The 16458-nt window shown below is 43.5% G+C and overlaps 1 protein-coding gene across 1 annotated transcript in view; it reads right to left on the bottom strand.

Annotated features, from left to right (window-relative positions):
• Positions 1-218: 218 nt before the first annotated feature.
• LOC311146392 (kinesin-like protein KIF1A) overlaps positions 219-16458 on the bottom strand; it is a gene marked incomplete at its 5' end in the record, with an annotated part of 49256 nt that continues 33016 nt past the window's right edge. The window contains 19 exons of the mRNA XM_084182891.1: positions 219-4094; positions 4308-4426; positions 6362-6554; positions 8475-8597; positions 8810-8916; positions 10467-10538; positions 10721-10909; positions 11204-11349; positions 11828-11889; positions 13528-13661; positions 13794-13908; positions 14448-14471; positions 14741-14846; positions 15200-15284; positions 15368-15434; positions 15550-15658; positions 15769-15824; positions 15921-16039; positions 16213-16303. Coding sequence (XP_084039017.1) covers positions 4055-4094; positions 4308-4426; positions 6362-6554; positions 8475-8597; positions 8810-8916; positions 10467-10538; positions 10721-10909; positions 11204-11349; positions 11828-11889; positions 13528-13661; positions 13794-13908; positions 14448-14471; positions 14741-14846; positions 15200-15284; positions 15368-15434; positions 15550-15658; positions 15769-15824; positions 15921-16039; positions 16213-16303 — 1957 coding nt within the window. The 3' untranslated portion in view covers positions 219-4054. The remainder of the gene's footprint in view (positions 4095-4307; positions 4427-6361; positions 6555-8474; positions 8598-8809; positions 8917-10466; positions 10539-10720; positions 10910-11203; positions 11350-11827; positions 11890-13527; positions 13662-13793; positions 13909-14447; positions 14472-14740; positions 14847-15199; positions 15285-15367; positions 15435-15549; positions 15659-15768; positions 15825-15920; positions 16040-16212; positions 16304-16458) is intronic.

The raw sequence follows: 16458 nt of genomic DNA, 5'->3' as shown, positions 1-16458 counted from the left end.
AGTAGGGCCCCAGGACCAGGACTGAACAGCACTACATTAGAGACACTTACAATTATAGTTGTCCAGTTTAGTTGTTTTGTTGCTCTGTGAAGTCCAAAAATAAAATGTTTTGTACAAATTTCAAACCAGCACATCCTTGCATAAGGTAGAATCTATGAGTTTCAGCTAATTATTGATGCCAGACAACAAAATCCAGACAAAGGACACAAGCAAATGTTGCATAAGTTTCACATTTATTTCACTTTATTTTGACAAATTGTTACGTGTCCACAAACATTAGAAGACACTAGAACTCCAACACTCAAAGATAACGTGAGCACTGAGATGACATCACAGGCCAGTTATTATGGAACGGGGGTTACACCTGTGTGATAGGACCCACCACAACCAATCAGGTTCATTATTGACAAGACAAGAGCCAATCAAATGTCAAGGTCAATGCAGAGTCATTTAGGCGGGCGTTTAGTCTACAGGGCTGTTTCTTTACAGGGCTGTTTCTCTACAGGGCTGCACTGAGGGGGATAGGGCGTCATTAGCAAGCAGTGAGGGAAAGAGAGAGAAGGGTGAGGAAGAGGCCGATCCACATGCTTGGATCCAGGAAATGTAATGCCACGTAAAAAAGCTGTCAAATCAATAACAGAACCCATCTGTATTCGTATATAGCCAACTCACGGAACTTCAAATGCGTCGTTGTAACTTCTTCTTTGAGGACGGAACTTCAGATATTCTAGTTTTAAGAAGTACCCTAGTTTTAAGAAATATCCTAGTTTTAAGAAGTACCCTAGTTTTAAGAAGTACCCTAGCTTTAAAAAGGACCCTAGCTTTAAGAAGTATCCTAGTTTTAAGAATTATCCTAGTTTTAAGAAGTACCCTAGTTTTAAGAAGTACCCTAGCTTTAAGAATTATCCTAGTTTTAAAAAGGACCCTAGCTTTAAGAAGTATCCTAGTTTTAAGAATTATCCTAGTTTTAAGAAGTAGATTTAAGAATTACAGTAGATCAGTCCATTCTTAATATGATAAATGATGATGTGATAAATACAATAAATTATACTTGGATGACAATTCAATAGCCCTAATATTCCCTAGTCACGTAATCCACCTCCACATAGAAACAAGAATTCATAAATAAAGCTTTCTTTTCTTCCATTGTTCAAGCAGGCAAAATAGTGGCATACTAGTGTAGACCAATGTAAAAAATGGCACACAACACACACCAAGATGACCACAACCCGTTCAGCAGGTAGGCTAGCGGTTAAGAGCGTTGAGCCAGTAACCAAAAGGGCGCTGGTTCGAATCCCGTAGCTGAAAAAGTGAGAAAAAACAAACATCTGTTGATGTGACCTTGAGCAAGGCACTTAACCCTAAATGCTCATGTAAGTCGCTGTCTGCTAAATGACATAAATGTAAAAAAACGATCCACAATATGAAACCCAGAAAACATAAAGAACCACTAGATTTTCCACAGAAATCAATCAACTCTCAATTATCACACGCAATATATTCCTTATAGGAAGGATATAAGAGGACATGTTCATAATTGAGGATATAAGCGCTTATTAACATCAGTTAGGGAACATCATGTGTGAGAATGTCATGACTTGCATGTTGCTCCCTTGCTGTGGCTATCTGAGCATGCTCTATAGGTTGGCAGATCTAAGGCATGCATAAACCCAACACTGTGTGTTAGACGGGAGAATTGTGTTTGACCAAAACACGAACCTCGCAGTACAAAAAAGGAACAACAGTAGGACATGATCCAATTGGCTGACTGGCCATGGCTGCACTCACACACGATGTTGCTGTAAACACAACACTAACACTTGTTTTTGAATAATGCAAAAGAACGTACAAGAGCATAGAACACTCAGACTATGAGACAACAGGCAACTTTAGTTAGAAATTGCCCATCTCCTATGGCTGCTAGACCAACGTAGCACTGAAGAGTCACTTTACCTCTGTCGGCAGTGCCCCCTTGATTCACTTTGGACTATTCTCATTTCAGATAGCAGTTTGTGGTCATCTGGGTGTGAAAGTATGGTCACAGCAACAATAAACCGCCTCCAAAGTCCCCAGGATGTGCGACTTCATAACATCTACAGGTTCATACTGTATAGGTTTCTGATACAAGCACCAGGCTGTAAAACAGCTATACAAAAGCGAGGATGTTAGCTGCTACTTTACACAAGGAGCTAGTGTAGTCTATAGACTGTACACATATTAGTCAAAATGGATAGAATCACATGGACACATTGCATCAATATAAGGTTCATAGCAACAGAGTAAATAAAAGCTTGCTTCGATACATGTAACATTGAGCTAATGTGGTGGACGTCAACGATATTAAAGTGTGGACTTGATGAAAAACAGGAAAAAGAGAGAAGTGGAGCAAGGGAGGCACTACCTGGTGCGTAACGATGCACTTTCAGACACAACTCGACTGGCGGAAAAAAGGTCCAAAATATCCCACTAACATATCAATAGAGTATAATCACAGGGTTCCTTTAAATTATTCAATATACTGTAACCCACCACCATAGAACGCAAAGTAACCCACCACCATAGAACGCAATAAACATCCTCTTGCTGGAGAGGAGCCATTCTTAGTGTATCCACGTGGAATATTTCACTTATAAACAGACATTCAGGGCCAATAGCAGAATCATAGGTTTCACAAAGGATTACATTAATATCTCACTAAAACCTAGGAGCCATTTTGTCAAGTCTACATGACGGACGATATCTTCACTATTTAAAATAGACAGGAATGCTTTGGTTAAAAACAACTGAGTGAAATGAACAGACATCAAGTCAAGAGAATAAAGTGTATATAACGCAACAATAAAGTGCCATGCGACAAAACCGGTCAGTAAAACAAAACAAAACAAATAAATAATGTATATACACAAAGAATATGTAAAAACACACAAGTCAAGGACACATTACTCTCCACTGTAAGTCAGGCAGCTGGCGTATTATATTGCCTAATACTCTACAAACGTGTTACTATGAAATGTCAACACAGTGAACTCACCATTATCAAAGCATGGAAGGCAAAGAGTAATCCTATTTTCATATCATATCCCTATCTGTCCACTGCATTCTCAAACTATTACAGCACCCCACATCTATCCCACTGTGTACTGTCCAGAACCTGGATACAAAACACAGTCTTATTATATCACGTTCATCCTATACTGTCTATAACCTGGATACAAAACACAGTCTTATTGTATCACGTTCATCCTATACTGTCTATAACCTGGATACAAAACACAGTCTTATTATATCACGTTCATCCTATACTGTCTATAACCTGGATACAAAACACAGTCTTATTGTATCACGTTCATCCTATACTGTCTATAACCTGGATACAAAACACATGCAACGACAATGAGTTACAGTATGCGACCGGCAGCCATTTTAACATGAGGTAAATGTGGATATGCTGTTTTAACATGAGAACACACACACAGAAACAGAGATGTCTTATGAGACGACTAGAAAAGGGAATATACCATTATTATTTTTCTTATCAGTCTACAGTGTTTATAAGAAATACATGAGAGGTTTTGATCTGGGGCATAATTTACAGTTAGAGTGGGACGGTAGTAAGTAGCAGAACATTGGAAGTGATAACGACTCGGACTAAGACTTATAGACTATAACGTTTCTCTTTGTTTTGCTAAACCCTATGGGGACTGTTAGTCTGTTAGATAATGGTAAAGTTTACATGCACATTACAATGGGGAGCGTCACAGCCAGCAGGGGTAAGCCCCACTACACAGGGTTGGGTTGTTGGTTAGTCTTATATGGGTCTTAATGGTGTTCAATGGGTAGTTTATACCGTGCATGTTCCAGGTAACCAGGAAAAGGCTTCAAATAGGGCATCAGCTGGGATGGTTTTAAGTGCTGTTTGAGGACGTATCAGCGACAGGATGGAGCGCTGTTAGGACAGGGAGAGCTGTTTAGATGAGCTATATACAGGAGAGGGTAGGAGGAGCTTTGAGATTGTGTTGTTTTTTTGTTCCCCCCTCGCGCGTGTTCCTCTCTCTCACATCCTTGGGCCTGACTTTCTTCTGGAGAGCTTAGACCTTGGGGAGGGAGGGGGAAGAGGGGAGGGTTAATGTTTGACTAAGAATGATTGTGGGGAGACACTGAATTTGAAATTAGCTTGAACAAGTGTTTACTAGAAGATTTAAGTAACCTGGTATTACATAATAAAGGTTTGAGGAGGGGTTTCAATGAATGAACACATGAGGCAAAAAGGTTGAGGCAGTGAGGGTTTGGGTTAGGGGTTACTATACCTGATGGTTCCGGCGAGCAGAGGGTTAAAAGCATACAGCCAGTCGTGCATCTCCTTGTCATTACTGGCTTGGAGAAGTATTCCGCGATGCTCGGTGCACACTGCAAATGTGTTTGGAGTCTAAAAGCAGAAATTATTTAGTTACTAAAAGGACGGTACCTGGTAAATTAATTACAATTGGACAGATACAGGAAATCAATGGTATAAATATATATTTATTATATATATACAGTGAGGGAAAAAAGTATTTGATCCCCTGCTGATTTTGTATGTTTGCCCACTGACAAAGACATGATCAGTCTATAATTGTAATGGTATGTTTATTTGAACAGTGAGAGACAGAATAACAACAACAAAATCCAGAAAAACACATGTCAAAAATGTTATAAATTGATTTGCATTTTAATGAGGGAAATAAGTATTTGACCCCCTGTCAATCAGAAAGATTTCTGGCTCCCAGGTGTCTTTTATACAGGTAACGAGCTGAGATTAGGAGCACACTCTTAAAGGGAGTGCTCCTAATCTCAGTTTGTTACCTGTATAAAAGACACCTGTCCACAGAAGCAATCAATCAATCAGATTCCAAAGTCTCCACCATGGCCAAGACCAAAGAGCTCTTCAAGGATGTCAGGGACAAGATTGTAGACCTACACAAGGCTGGAATGGGCTACAAGACCATCGCCAAGCAGCTTGGTGAGAAGGTGACAACAGTTGGTGCAATTATTCGCAAATGGAAGAAACACAAAATAACTGTCAATCTCCCTCGGCCTGGGGCTCCATGCAAGATCTCACCTCGTGGAGTTGCAATAATCATGAGAACGGTGAGGAATCAGCCCAGAACTACACGGGAGGATCTTGTCAATGATCTCAAGGCAGCTGGGACCATAGTCACCAAGAAAACAATTAGTAAAACACTACGCTGTGAAGGACTGAAATACTGCAGCGCCCGCAAGGTCCCCCTGCTCAAGAAAGCATATATACAGGCCCATCTAAAGTTTGTCAATGAACATCTGAATGATTCAGAGGAGAACTGGGTGAAAGTGTTGTGGTCAGATGAGACCAAAATCGAGCTCTTTGCCATCAACTCAACTCGCCGTGTTTGGAGGAGGAGGAATGCTGCCTATGACCCCAAGAACACCATCCCCACCGTCAAACATGGAGGTGGAAACATTATGCTTTGGGGGTGTTTTTCTGCTAAGGGGACAGGACAACTTCACCGCATCAAAGGGACGATGGACGGGGCCATGTACCGTCAAATCTTGGGTGAGAACCTCCTTCCCTCAGCCAGGGCATTGAAAATGGGTCGGGAATGGGTATTCCAGCATGACAATGACCCAAAACACACGGCCAAGGCAACAAAGGCATGGCTCAAGAAGAAGCACATTAAAGTCCTGGAGTGGCCTAGCCAGTCTCCAGACCTTAATCCCATAGAAAATCTGTGGAGGGAGCTGAAGGTTCGAGTTGCCAAACGTCAAGCTCGAAACCTTAATGACTTGGAGAAGATCTGCAAAGAGGAGTGGGACAAAATCCCTCCTGAGGTGTGTGCAAACCTGGTGGCCAACTACAAGAAACGTCTGACCTCTGTGATTGCCAACAAGGGTTTTGCCACCAAGTACTAACTCATGTTTCGCAGAAGGGTCAAATACTTATTTCCCTCATTAAAATGCAAATCAATTTATAAAAATCTTTACATGCATTTTTCTGGATTTTTTTGTTGTTATTCTGTCTCTCACTGTTCAAATAAACCTACCATTAACATTATAGACTGATCATGTCTTTGTCAGAGGGCAAATGTACAAAATCAGCAGGGGATCAAATACTTTTTTCCCTCACTGTATATAGTTTTATATTTGTCTATAAACAAATATACTTATGGGGAAAATATACCCAATAAGTATATTCCAACAAATATATTAGTGGTATACTGTATTTTTGGTATATCCATAGTATATTTTTAATAAATTAGTGATTCATTTGTCAAATGTATATGGTATATTTGAAATATATTTTGGATATATTTATGATATATTTGAAAGAAGTTTCTGTCAGTCCTACCCGGAGCAGAGTCTGCTTGTCCTCGCTGTATTCCACCTTAGCGGAGGAGAGGTTGATGACAGCGCGCTCCACACTGTCCCTCTCGTTGCGGTACAGGTAGACGTAGGGCCGGCGCACCACCACGAAGCGCTTCACCCAGCCACTGGTGTGGGGCTCCAGAAAGTGCAGGTAACCTTTCTTCGACACGATGGGGCTGCAGCCCAGGGGAGATAGAAGGACAGTTATATTTCACTTATATATGAAGTAAACATTATATTTTATTATTTATTGTTGATTTAGTAGAAATACAGCCCATTCGATACATTGATTATTATCCAAATAACTTAAGTATTGCATATATATTTTTTCATCTTTATAGTGATTCCAAACAATTAATCTAGCAGCGATACAGTGCTGCTTGAAAGTATGTGAACCCCTTGTCCAATTACAGATTTTTTCAGTTTTTACCATGAAATCTTCCTTTAATCAGAACCAGTCTTTTTGATCTGACATAACAGGTTTATATTTACCAATACCATATGTTGGTGTAGAGGAAATAATGTGTGTAGTAGAAAAACAAAATTAAAAAGGAATTAGTGCAGGTGCAAAAATAAGTGAACCCCATGTTGCATTGGTTAAATCAAGTAGGTAAGCAGAATCAGGTAGGTAAATAATTAGCTACCAAATGAATCAATCAAAGGAGAGATCGTTAGGAAAGAGTTTGGGCGGGACTCTGATAAATAGAGATAGGAAAACTGGTCCGTTTGGTGTTACCCATCCAGATGAATGCAAAGCACACCATGCCGAGAGGAAAGGAGATCTCAGAGGCCATCAGGACGAGGGAAGTGAGAGCACATCAGTCTGGGGAAGGCTATAAAATCATCTCAAAACGATTTGAGCTCCATCAGTCCACTTTGAGGCAAATACTTTACAAATGGAGAGCATTTAACATGACAGCAACTCGGCCTAGAAGTGGACACCCTTCCAAAATATCCCCAAGAGCCACAAGAACAATAATAAATCAGGTAAAAGCCAACCCAAACATAACATCTAGAGATTTGCATTCCTCCCTTGCTGCATCTCAGGTAACTGTGCATGCTTCAACAATAAAAAGAACACTGAATCGAAATGCCATTCATGGGAGGGTTGCTAGGAAGAAGCCTCTGCTGTCAAAAAAGAACCAAACTGCCCGTCTTAACTTTGCCAGAGACCACCTGGACAAACCTGAAGGTTAATGGAAGTCCATTCATTGGACCGATGAGTCCAAAATTGACCTTTTTGGTCACAATCAACACCGCTATGTTTGGTGAAAACCCAACGCTGCCTACCACCAAAATAACCTTATACCAACAGTCAAGCATTGTGGTGGGAATGTCAAGATCTGGGGCTGCTTTTCCTCCTTTGGACCTGGACGACTCCACATCATTAAGGGAACCATGAATTCTGAGGTATACCAGGAGATTCTTGAACGTCAGGCCATCAGTCAAGGAACTAAAGCTGGGCCGAAAATGGGTCTTCCAACAAGATAACGACCCAAAGCATTCAAGCAAATCTACCAAAGAATGGCTCAGGAGAAAGAAGATTTGTGTTTTGGATTGGCCAAGTCAAAGTCCTGACCTAAATCCAATCGAGATGCTGTGGCAGGACCTGAAGCGGGCAGTTCATGCCAGACACCCCTCAAACCTCACTCAATTGGCTGAGTTCTGTAAAGAGGACAGATGTCAGAGACTGATTACTGGCTATAGGAGACGTTTAGTCCAAGTTATCGCTGCTAATGGATGTGCCACAAGCTATTGACTGAAGGGGTTCACATATGTTTACACACATCAAATCTGAGTTTCTGTTAAATAAACCACTTTTGTTAAATAAACAATGAAAATATATATTTTTTATTTCTGTCATTTACCTGGAATGTCTTTATTAAGAATTGGTGTTTAGATAAGGATTTTATGTTTATTTGAATATTTTATAGCAAAATAATGACCTGCCCTGTAGGGTTCACATACTTTCAAGCAGCAGTGTATATCATCATTCACCCCAATATCAAACTATGACTCATCTGACCTCTATGGAATCCTGTACAGTAGTCTAGCCCTAGTTTAAATCTCTAAGCCCCAGAGTGGTCTGGTCTCACCTGACGCGGATCTCCTGGATGTCAGGGACGAAAGTGCAGCCTCTACCCAGGGTCCTCTTCCTATCTACAGGGCTAAAGGGGTCCAGGTCTGGGGTTGAAGCTCCAGAGCTGGGCTCAATGTGTCTGCAGACCAGGGACAACGTTCCATCAATGTTCTCTCAACGTTCTCAAAACATTCTCTGTGCTTTCTCAATGTTCTATCAATGCCCTTTTAACAAAGCTCTTTCTACAAAGAGAATGAATGAATTTACATATATACTACTTGTCTAGCAGCAGGTCTGGGGTGAATAAAATGGGAGTGAGGGGTGACAGTTGAAAGGTGAAAGGACATATACCTGATGTCATAATGTCCCTCCACCAATGAGGGGCAAGTAGAGGACGGAGTTAGCGTGCTCAGACCAGAAGAGGTCGGTGACATCAGCGACGCTGACATCTCAGACAGCTGAAACACGTACACACAAGCACACAACGCATACAGATAATCACACAGACACACACAAAATAAGCACACACAAACACGCACATACATTGACACCATTATACATACATCAACAGTTCCCATGTATTGCATTTGGAGGGTCAGCAAGGTCTATGACATAATCTGATACTCATCAAGCAATACGATGAGTTCATGAGAGGACATGTGTTTCAGCCCCAGGCTTTGGTTAAACATGTTAGAGACAACATGCTGTAGTAGGTACAAAGAAGCCTGCCATTCTCTGAGAGGTGGGTGGGAGGAGAGGTGGGAGGGAGGAGAGGGGGGTAGTAGGAGGAGAGGGGGGTGGGAGGAGAGGGGGGTGGGAGGAGAGGGGGGTAGGAGGAGGGGGGGTGGGAGGAAAGGTGGGTGGGAGGAGAGGTGGGTGGGAGGAGAGGTGGGTGGGAGGAGAGGGGGGTGGGGTTTACACCCTCAGCCGATTGGGTATATGCCCTCAGGGGATGGGGTTTACGCCCTCAGGGGATGGGGTTTACGCCCTCAGGGGATGGGGTTTACGCCCTCAGGGGATGGGGTTTACGCCCTCAGGGGATGGGGTTTACGCCCTCAGGGGATGGGGTTTACTCCCTCAGGGGATTGGGTTTACTCCCTCAGGGGATTGGGTTTACTCCCTCAGGGGATTGGGTTTACACCCTCAGGGGATGGGGTTTACGCCCTCAGGGGAAGGGGTTTACGCCCTCAGGGGATGGGGTTTACTCCCTCAGGGGATTGGGTTTACTCCCTCAGGGGATTGGGTTTACACCCTCAGGGGATTATCTTTACGCCCTCAGGGGATGGGGTTTACGCCCTCAGGGGATGGGGTTTACGCCCTCAGGGGATGGGGTTTACGCCCTCAGGGAATGGGGTTTACGCCCTCAGGGGATTGGGTTTACACCCTCAGGGGATGGGGTTTACGCCCTCAGGGAATGGGGTTTACTCCCTCAGGGGATGGGGTTTACGCCCTCAGGGGATGGGGTTTACGCCCTCAGGGGATTGGGTTTACGCCCTCAGGGGATTGGGTTTACACCCTCAGGGGATTATCTTTACACCCTCAGGGGATGGGGTTTACGCCCTCAGGGGATGGGGTTTACGCCCTCAGGGGATGGGGTTTACGCCCTCAGGGGATGGGGTTTACGCCCTCCGGGGATTGGGTTTACACCCTCAGGGGATGGGGTTTACGAGTGATGATGAGCAACTGAATATTAATTAATTAATTAACAGAGTGAAGTGAATCAGGTAGTTATTTCGTTTTAAGGTTAAGTTCTTCGTTAGAATGTATTTCCTTGTTAGAATTCAGTTATTTGTTAAGAGTTTAGTTCTTTGTTTAACCAAGAACTAAATGATCAGAAAGGCTGCGTGTGTGAAAGAGACAGGGGATCAGGAGGGGAAAGGATGAAGATGTACGTTTTGATGGGATACAAAGTGCTTTGGGCTAGGGGCTGGTTGGGTAAAAGTATCCTGCACGGTGTACTGTAAGTGGGTTATAGAGGGGGTTAAAGGGCCTTGGGGCTGGGGCTCACCTTGCTCTCACTGGCACTGCTGCTCACCTGGCTGTACTCCCTGTTGAAGGTGTGCATGAGCAGCCGCAGACACTGAGACCACAGGAGGAGAGGAGGAGGAGCAGAAAAATAGATTATTATTACTCATAATAAAAACCATTAAAAGTCCAAAAACGAGAGAGAACCAGAAAGTGGCCTAGCAAGCACGTGTTGTATTAGGAGCTCCAAGGTAGGCCGGGCCTGGTTCCTAATAGAAGCCAGGGACTTGTAGTCACCTTGGCAGCCAGCTCCCTTTGCCTCTGGCTGGGGCTCTCCAGGGCGGGACTGCCCCCGGGGATGTAGCTGAGGATGGGGCTCTTGGCAAAGTCGCTGATGTCGCCACTCTTGCAGAGCGCGTCCTGCCCCGCGGCCAGGGAGGCCTCTAGTTTCTCCCGCAGCAGCAGGTAGTGCCTGGTCTTCTCTACCTGTAGAGACACACACAGAGAAACCGCTGAGTCTCTGGCACAAAATGGCCACTGTCCATCATCCAGGTGAGAGACTCATTGGTGAGTAGTACCACCACACAATACTATTGTGAAAACAGCTACTGTTTATGATTGGAAACCATAATTGATTATTTATTATTCAGACCACATTTCAATGGCTGTTTATTTATTTCATTCATTCATTCATTCATTCAACTAATTATCACACTTGACTCCACCCCTCTGGATTCTAGCCCCACCCACCCTAAAGATCCTACCAATCCCAGGCCTCACCTCCTGCAGAAGGCTGAGTTTCTCCAGCTCCCATTGGTGGTCCAGGATGAGGCTGTCGCTACGGGGCCTCCACCCAGCCAGGTTCTCCTCTCCACGGACGTACGCCACTGAGGTGTCCAAGACGCGCCTGCGCCGCCGCTGCATGCCTGAGGGTAAAAAGACAGCACACAATGTCAAATATATAGCTCTGGAAAAACACAACTACATCTATATACTGCCAGATGTATCTCCAGATATAGAGTGACTGAATTGTTAAATTGACAGTTGCACACACAAGTTGGATGACATGCAGCCCAGATGCTTGTGTAGAATTAAGCAATAAGGCACTAGGGGGTCTGGTATATGGCCAACATACCACGGCTAAGGGCTGTTCTTGAGCACGACGCAACGCGGAGTGCCTGGATACAGCCCTTAGCCGTGGTATATTGGCCATATACCACAAAGCCCCGAGGTGCCTTATTGCTATTATAAACTGGTTACCAACCTAATTAGAGCAGTAAAAATACATGTTTTGTCATACCCGTGGTATATACCACGGCTGTCCGCCAATCTGCATTCAGGGCTGGAACCATCCAGTTTATAATCGTGTTTACAGCGAAGCATTCTGCCATTCCTTTACTCTACCTGGACTTCCGGCATCAGCGACATGGCAGAGACTGACTTCATACACTCCAGTGACGCGGTTACTGAGGAAGAGAAGAGAGAACAGAGTAAGTACTGTCAGATTCCACAGAGATGGCTTGAGGCTGGGCCTACCCACAGTGAGATATATACAGTACCAGTCAAAAGTTTGGACACCTACTCATTCAAGGGTTTTTCTTTATTTGTACTATTTTCTACATTGTAGAATAATAGTGAAGACATCAAAACTATGAAATAACACATATGGAATCATGTATTAACCAAAAAAGTAGCCACCCTTTGCCTTGATGACAGCTTTGCACACTCTTGGCATTCCCTCAACCAGCTTCACCTGGAATGCTTTTCCAACAGTCTTGAAGGAGTTCCCACATATGCTGAGCACTTGTTGGCTGCTTTTCCTTCACTCTGCGGTGCAACTCATCCCAAACCATCTCAATTGGGTTGAGGTCGGGTGATTGTGGAGGACAGGTCATCTGATGCAGCACTCCATCTTGGTCAAAAAGCCCTTACACAGCCTGGAGGTGTGTTGGGTCATTGTCCTGTTGAAAAACAAATTATAGTCCCACTAAGCGCAAACCAGATGGGATGGCGTATCGCTGCAGAAAGCTGTGGTAGCCATGCTGGTTTAGTATGCCTTGAATTCTAAATAAATCACCAGCAAAGCACCCCCACACCATCACACCTCCTCCTCCATGCTTCACGGTGGGAACCACACATGCGGAGATCATCCGTTCACCTACTCTGAGTCTCACAAAGACACAGTTGGAACCAAAAATCTCAAATTTGGACTCATCAGACCAAAGGACAGATTTCCACTGGTCTAATGTCCATTGCTCATGTTTCTTGGCCAAAGCAAGTCTCTTTTTCTTATTGGTGTCCTTTAGTAGAGGTTTCTTTGCAGCAATTTGACCATGAAGGCCTGATTCACACAGTCTCCTCTGAACAGTTGATGTTGAGATGTGTCTTTTACTTTAGCTCTGTGAAGCATCTATTTGGGCTTCAATTTCTGAGGCTGGTAACTCTAATGAACGTATCCTCTGCAGCAGAGGTAACTCTGGGTCTTCCTTTCCTGTGGCGGTTCTCATGAGAGCCAGTTTCATCATAGTGCTTGATGGTTTTTGCGACTGCACTTGAAGAAACTTGACATTTTCCATATTGACTGACCTTCATGTCTTAAAGTAATGATGGACTGTCGTTTCTCTTTGCTTATTTGAGCTGTTCTTGCCATAATATTGACTGGGTCTTTTACCAAATAGGTCTATCTTCTGTATACCACCCCTACCTTGTCACAACACAACTGATTGGCTCAAACGCATTAAGAAGGAAAGAAATTCCACAAATTAACTTTTAACAAAGCACACCTGTTAATTGAAATGCATTCCAGGTGACTACCTCATGAAGCTGGTTGAGAGAATGCCAAGAGTGTGCAAAGCTGTCATCAAGGCAAAGGGTGGCTACTTTGAAGAATCTCAAATATAAAATATATTTTGATTTGTTTAACACTTCTTTGGTTACTACATGATTCCATATGTGTTATTTCATTATTTTGATTATTCTACAATGTAGAAAATAGTAAAAATCAAGAAAAACCCTTGAATGAGTAGGTGTGTCCAAACTTTTGACTGGTAGTGTATATAACCTAGAATAATATGTTCTAATTCTATTTCAACGGGCCTAGCTACCTCTCCGAGGGCCTGAGGCAGCCGGTACTGAAGAGGTTCCTAATGGATCGAGAGGCGGGGAGCTTGGCGTCACGGGAGTAGAACACCATACAGAAGTCTTTGGTGATCACCGTCGGCTGGGTGCAGTTCTCCATCTGAAAGGAATGGATCAGAACCAGCACTAAACTCACAGCCCTTTACATTGTACTGTACAGGCTAACTTTCCCCGTCAATATAGAGAGCCAACCTGGGTGATGTTTTGGGGTTGCAGCGAGGGAAATGTTTACCTCTAGGTAAGCTGAGAGGGTGATGTAGATCTTCTCTCCATAGGGAGTGACGCGGTTCAGAAGGAGGGAGTTGTGCATGGAGCTGTCCCACGCTGCCTCAAATCGGTAAAACGTCCTGTAGGTAAACGTAAGGGCAAAAGTGAGTGTTTTTTGTGTATAGCACAGGAGGCTGGTGGTACCTTAATTGGGGAGGACGGGCACGTGGTAATGTCTGGAGCGGAATTAGTGGAAAGGTATCAACAACATCAAACACATGGTTTCTGTGCGTTTGATGCCATTCCATTTGCTCCGTTCCAGCCATTATTATGAGCCGTCCTCCCCTCAGCAGCCTCCACTGGTATATAGATGTCGTTTTCAATTTGTCAATGGTGAATGAATGGAAACATGTAGTATGACTTTCCTTCATCGTCATAGATCAGGCAATATCAGGAGGAAAGAGTATTCAGTTGCGCAAGCCCCTCAAAAGACAAGGGGTAGTGAAACAAACTCTATACATGGACAGAAACAACAGCTTTTTAATTCACTGTTTAGCGTCAAGTCAAATGAACACGTGGGATTAAAAAAACAGCAGAAAAATGTTCGAAATAAACAAAAAAAAAAAAAAAGAAAGAAAGAGAGTTGAGAGGAGAGAAGGGAAAAGGTTGTGTGTTATACCTATGGTCAACTCCCAGGGAAACACTGCAATACAGCGAAGCACAAAGAGAGAAGGGGGAGCGGGTTAAACAAGCAGCTTGGCTGTGGATTTCACAGTAGCAACGTGACAACAATACACAGTGCTAATATACAACAACAGAAAGAGAGAAAAATAGACATACTGCAGCATCACATTAAGGAAAATCATATTCAGTGCTGTTGTGAAAGAGAGAAACAAGCTAAGGCCATTGATACATAACTACAGTATGTACAGTGTGTACAGTAAAAGCTCCGAAAGGGGAAAGCGTACGTACTTGTCGTCATACGAGGGCCAGACGTAGCCTGCAGACAAGATGTTGAGGGAGAGGATGTTTGGGTCAATGATGGTCTCGTCAGCCTCCGGAGTGTTCCGGATACGCCCTGAGAGAGGTCAAAGGTCAAAAGTCAGAGATGGATCTTTATGATCCACCCGACACAGCCAGAAGAGGACAGGCCACCCCTCAGAGCCTGGTTCCTCTCTAGGTTCCTCCATAGGTTCCTGCCTTTCTAGGGAGTGTTTCCTAGCCACCGTGCTTCTACATCTGCATTGCTTGCTCTCTGGGGTTTTAGGCTGGGTTTCTGTATAAGCACTTTGTGACATCTGCTGATGTAAACAGGGCTCTATAAATATATTTGATTGATTTATTGATGTACTGTAAAGATGGAGCTAGTGGATCTTTATTGTCATTACGCTCTGTTGTCTCCTAATAAAGCATTCTTCCATCCGTACTCACCCACCACCAGCTCCTTGACCTCCTTCCACTCTACGTAATTTCCTGTCTCGTGCGCTACGGTAACTGTGATCCTCCTCTGGATGCCCTGTGGACAGGCCAGCAGACAGGAAATCAACACTGGAAATAGATTCAAATCAACTCCCCTCTGAAAAAGTTGCAATTCTTTACCTGGTGAAGGAGGAAGGTTCCATGGCAAGGCATGCCACCTTTGTGGTCCACCACTGAAGGGATGTAGCTGAGGACAGACACAGAACACATTTACAAACTATATGAGTGGATTATGATTGTTGTGTCCATTTGATTCCTTGATATGAATGGGGAAGTAAGGAAACAGATGTAAGGTTGCTCACTCTCCATTGGCCTCCAGCTCACAGATCTCAAAGAAGGCCATGAGGTCATATTTGGAGTGACATGGGCCAGCCGTGGAGCGGGTCAAGGTGTTTAGCTTGGTGGCCGGCACTGTGAAAGAGAAGGAATGAATGAATCTGTTCTGGTTAACGTTCTGGCACTGTGACAAAATACTTTGCTAAGATAAAGAGAAGAACACAAAGCCACGTTTGACCCCTCACCTGGTTTAGACAAGGGCATGACCCTCGGGAATTGCCTCCTAGAAGGTCGAAGGGGACTGGGAAAAAAGTGTGAACTTTTAAAATGGACTGTTTTAGCAAGACAGTGAAACAGGACAATTTGAAGAAGAAGAGAGCAAGTACAGTTCTATCACCTGATGAGGTCTTTGCAGAGGGGTGGGAACGGCTGTTTCTGGTAGTGGCCAAACACCTCAAAGACGATGGGCTGGGTCTTGATGTACTCCACAAACGACTTGGTGACCTCCACTGTGATCTAATAGACAAATCAAAAGCGAGGTTAGCCATCACTCAATAAGGCGTATAACAATGGATGATACAAGGAAATACAAATTCATGATTAATTCATGGTAATATCATAGAAATAACACTTGTAGTCACCTATTAGTTGTAATGAATAAGAATATATCGTTTATGGTCAGTACTTACATTCTGTACATGGTAGAATCCCAGAGGAGGACCTCTGCCAGTGTTCTTCAGTGGCTCAGTGGAGAACGCCTCGTCATGTCGGTGGATGAAGCTGTAAGTAGGAAAACACATTCAATCAATATTAAATATTCAGTAATCATGTACATTGAGTGTATACAAAACCATATACATTATACTACTGCACTGTAACACTAATATACACTGAGTGTACAAAACATATTTCCATGACATAGACTGACCAGGTGA

The sequence above is a fragment of the Coregonus lavaretus genome (assembly GCF_964263955.1).
Source record: "Coregonus lavaretus genome assembly, chromosome: 19".
In the NCBI taxonomy this organism is placed as follows: Eukaryota; Metazoa; Chordata; class Actinopteri; order Salmoniformes; family Salmonidae; genus Coregonus; species Coregonus lavaretus.
Note: the sequence above shows the minus strand (reverse complement) of the source record. Positions and strands in the feature narration are given on the sequence as shown.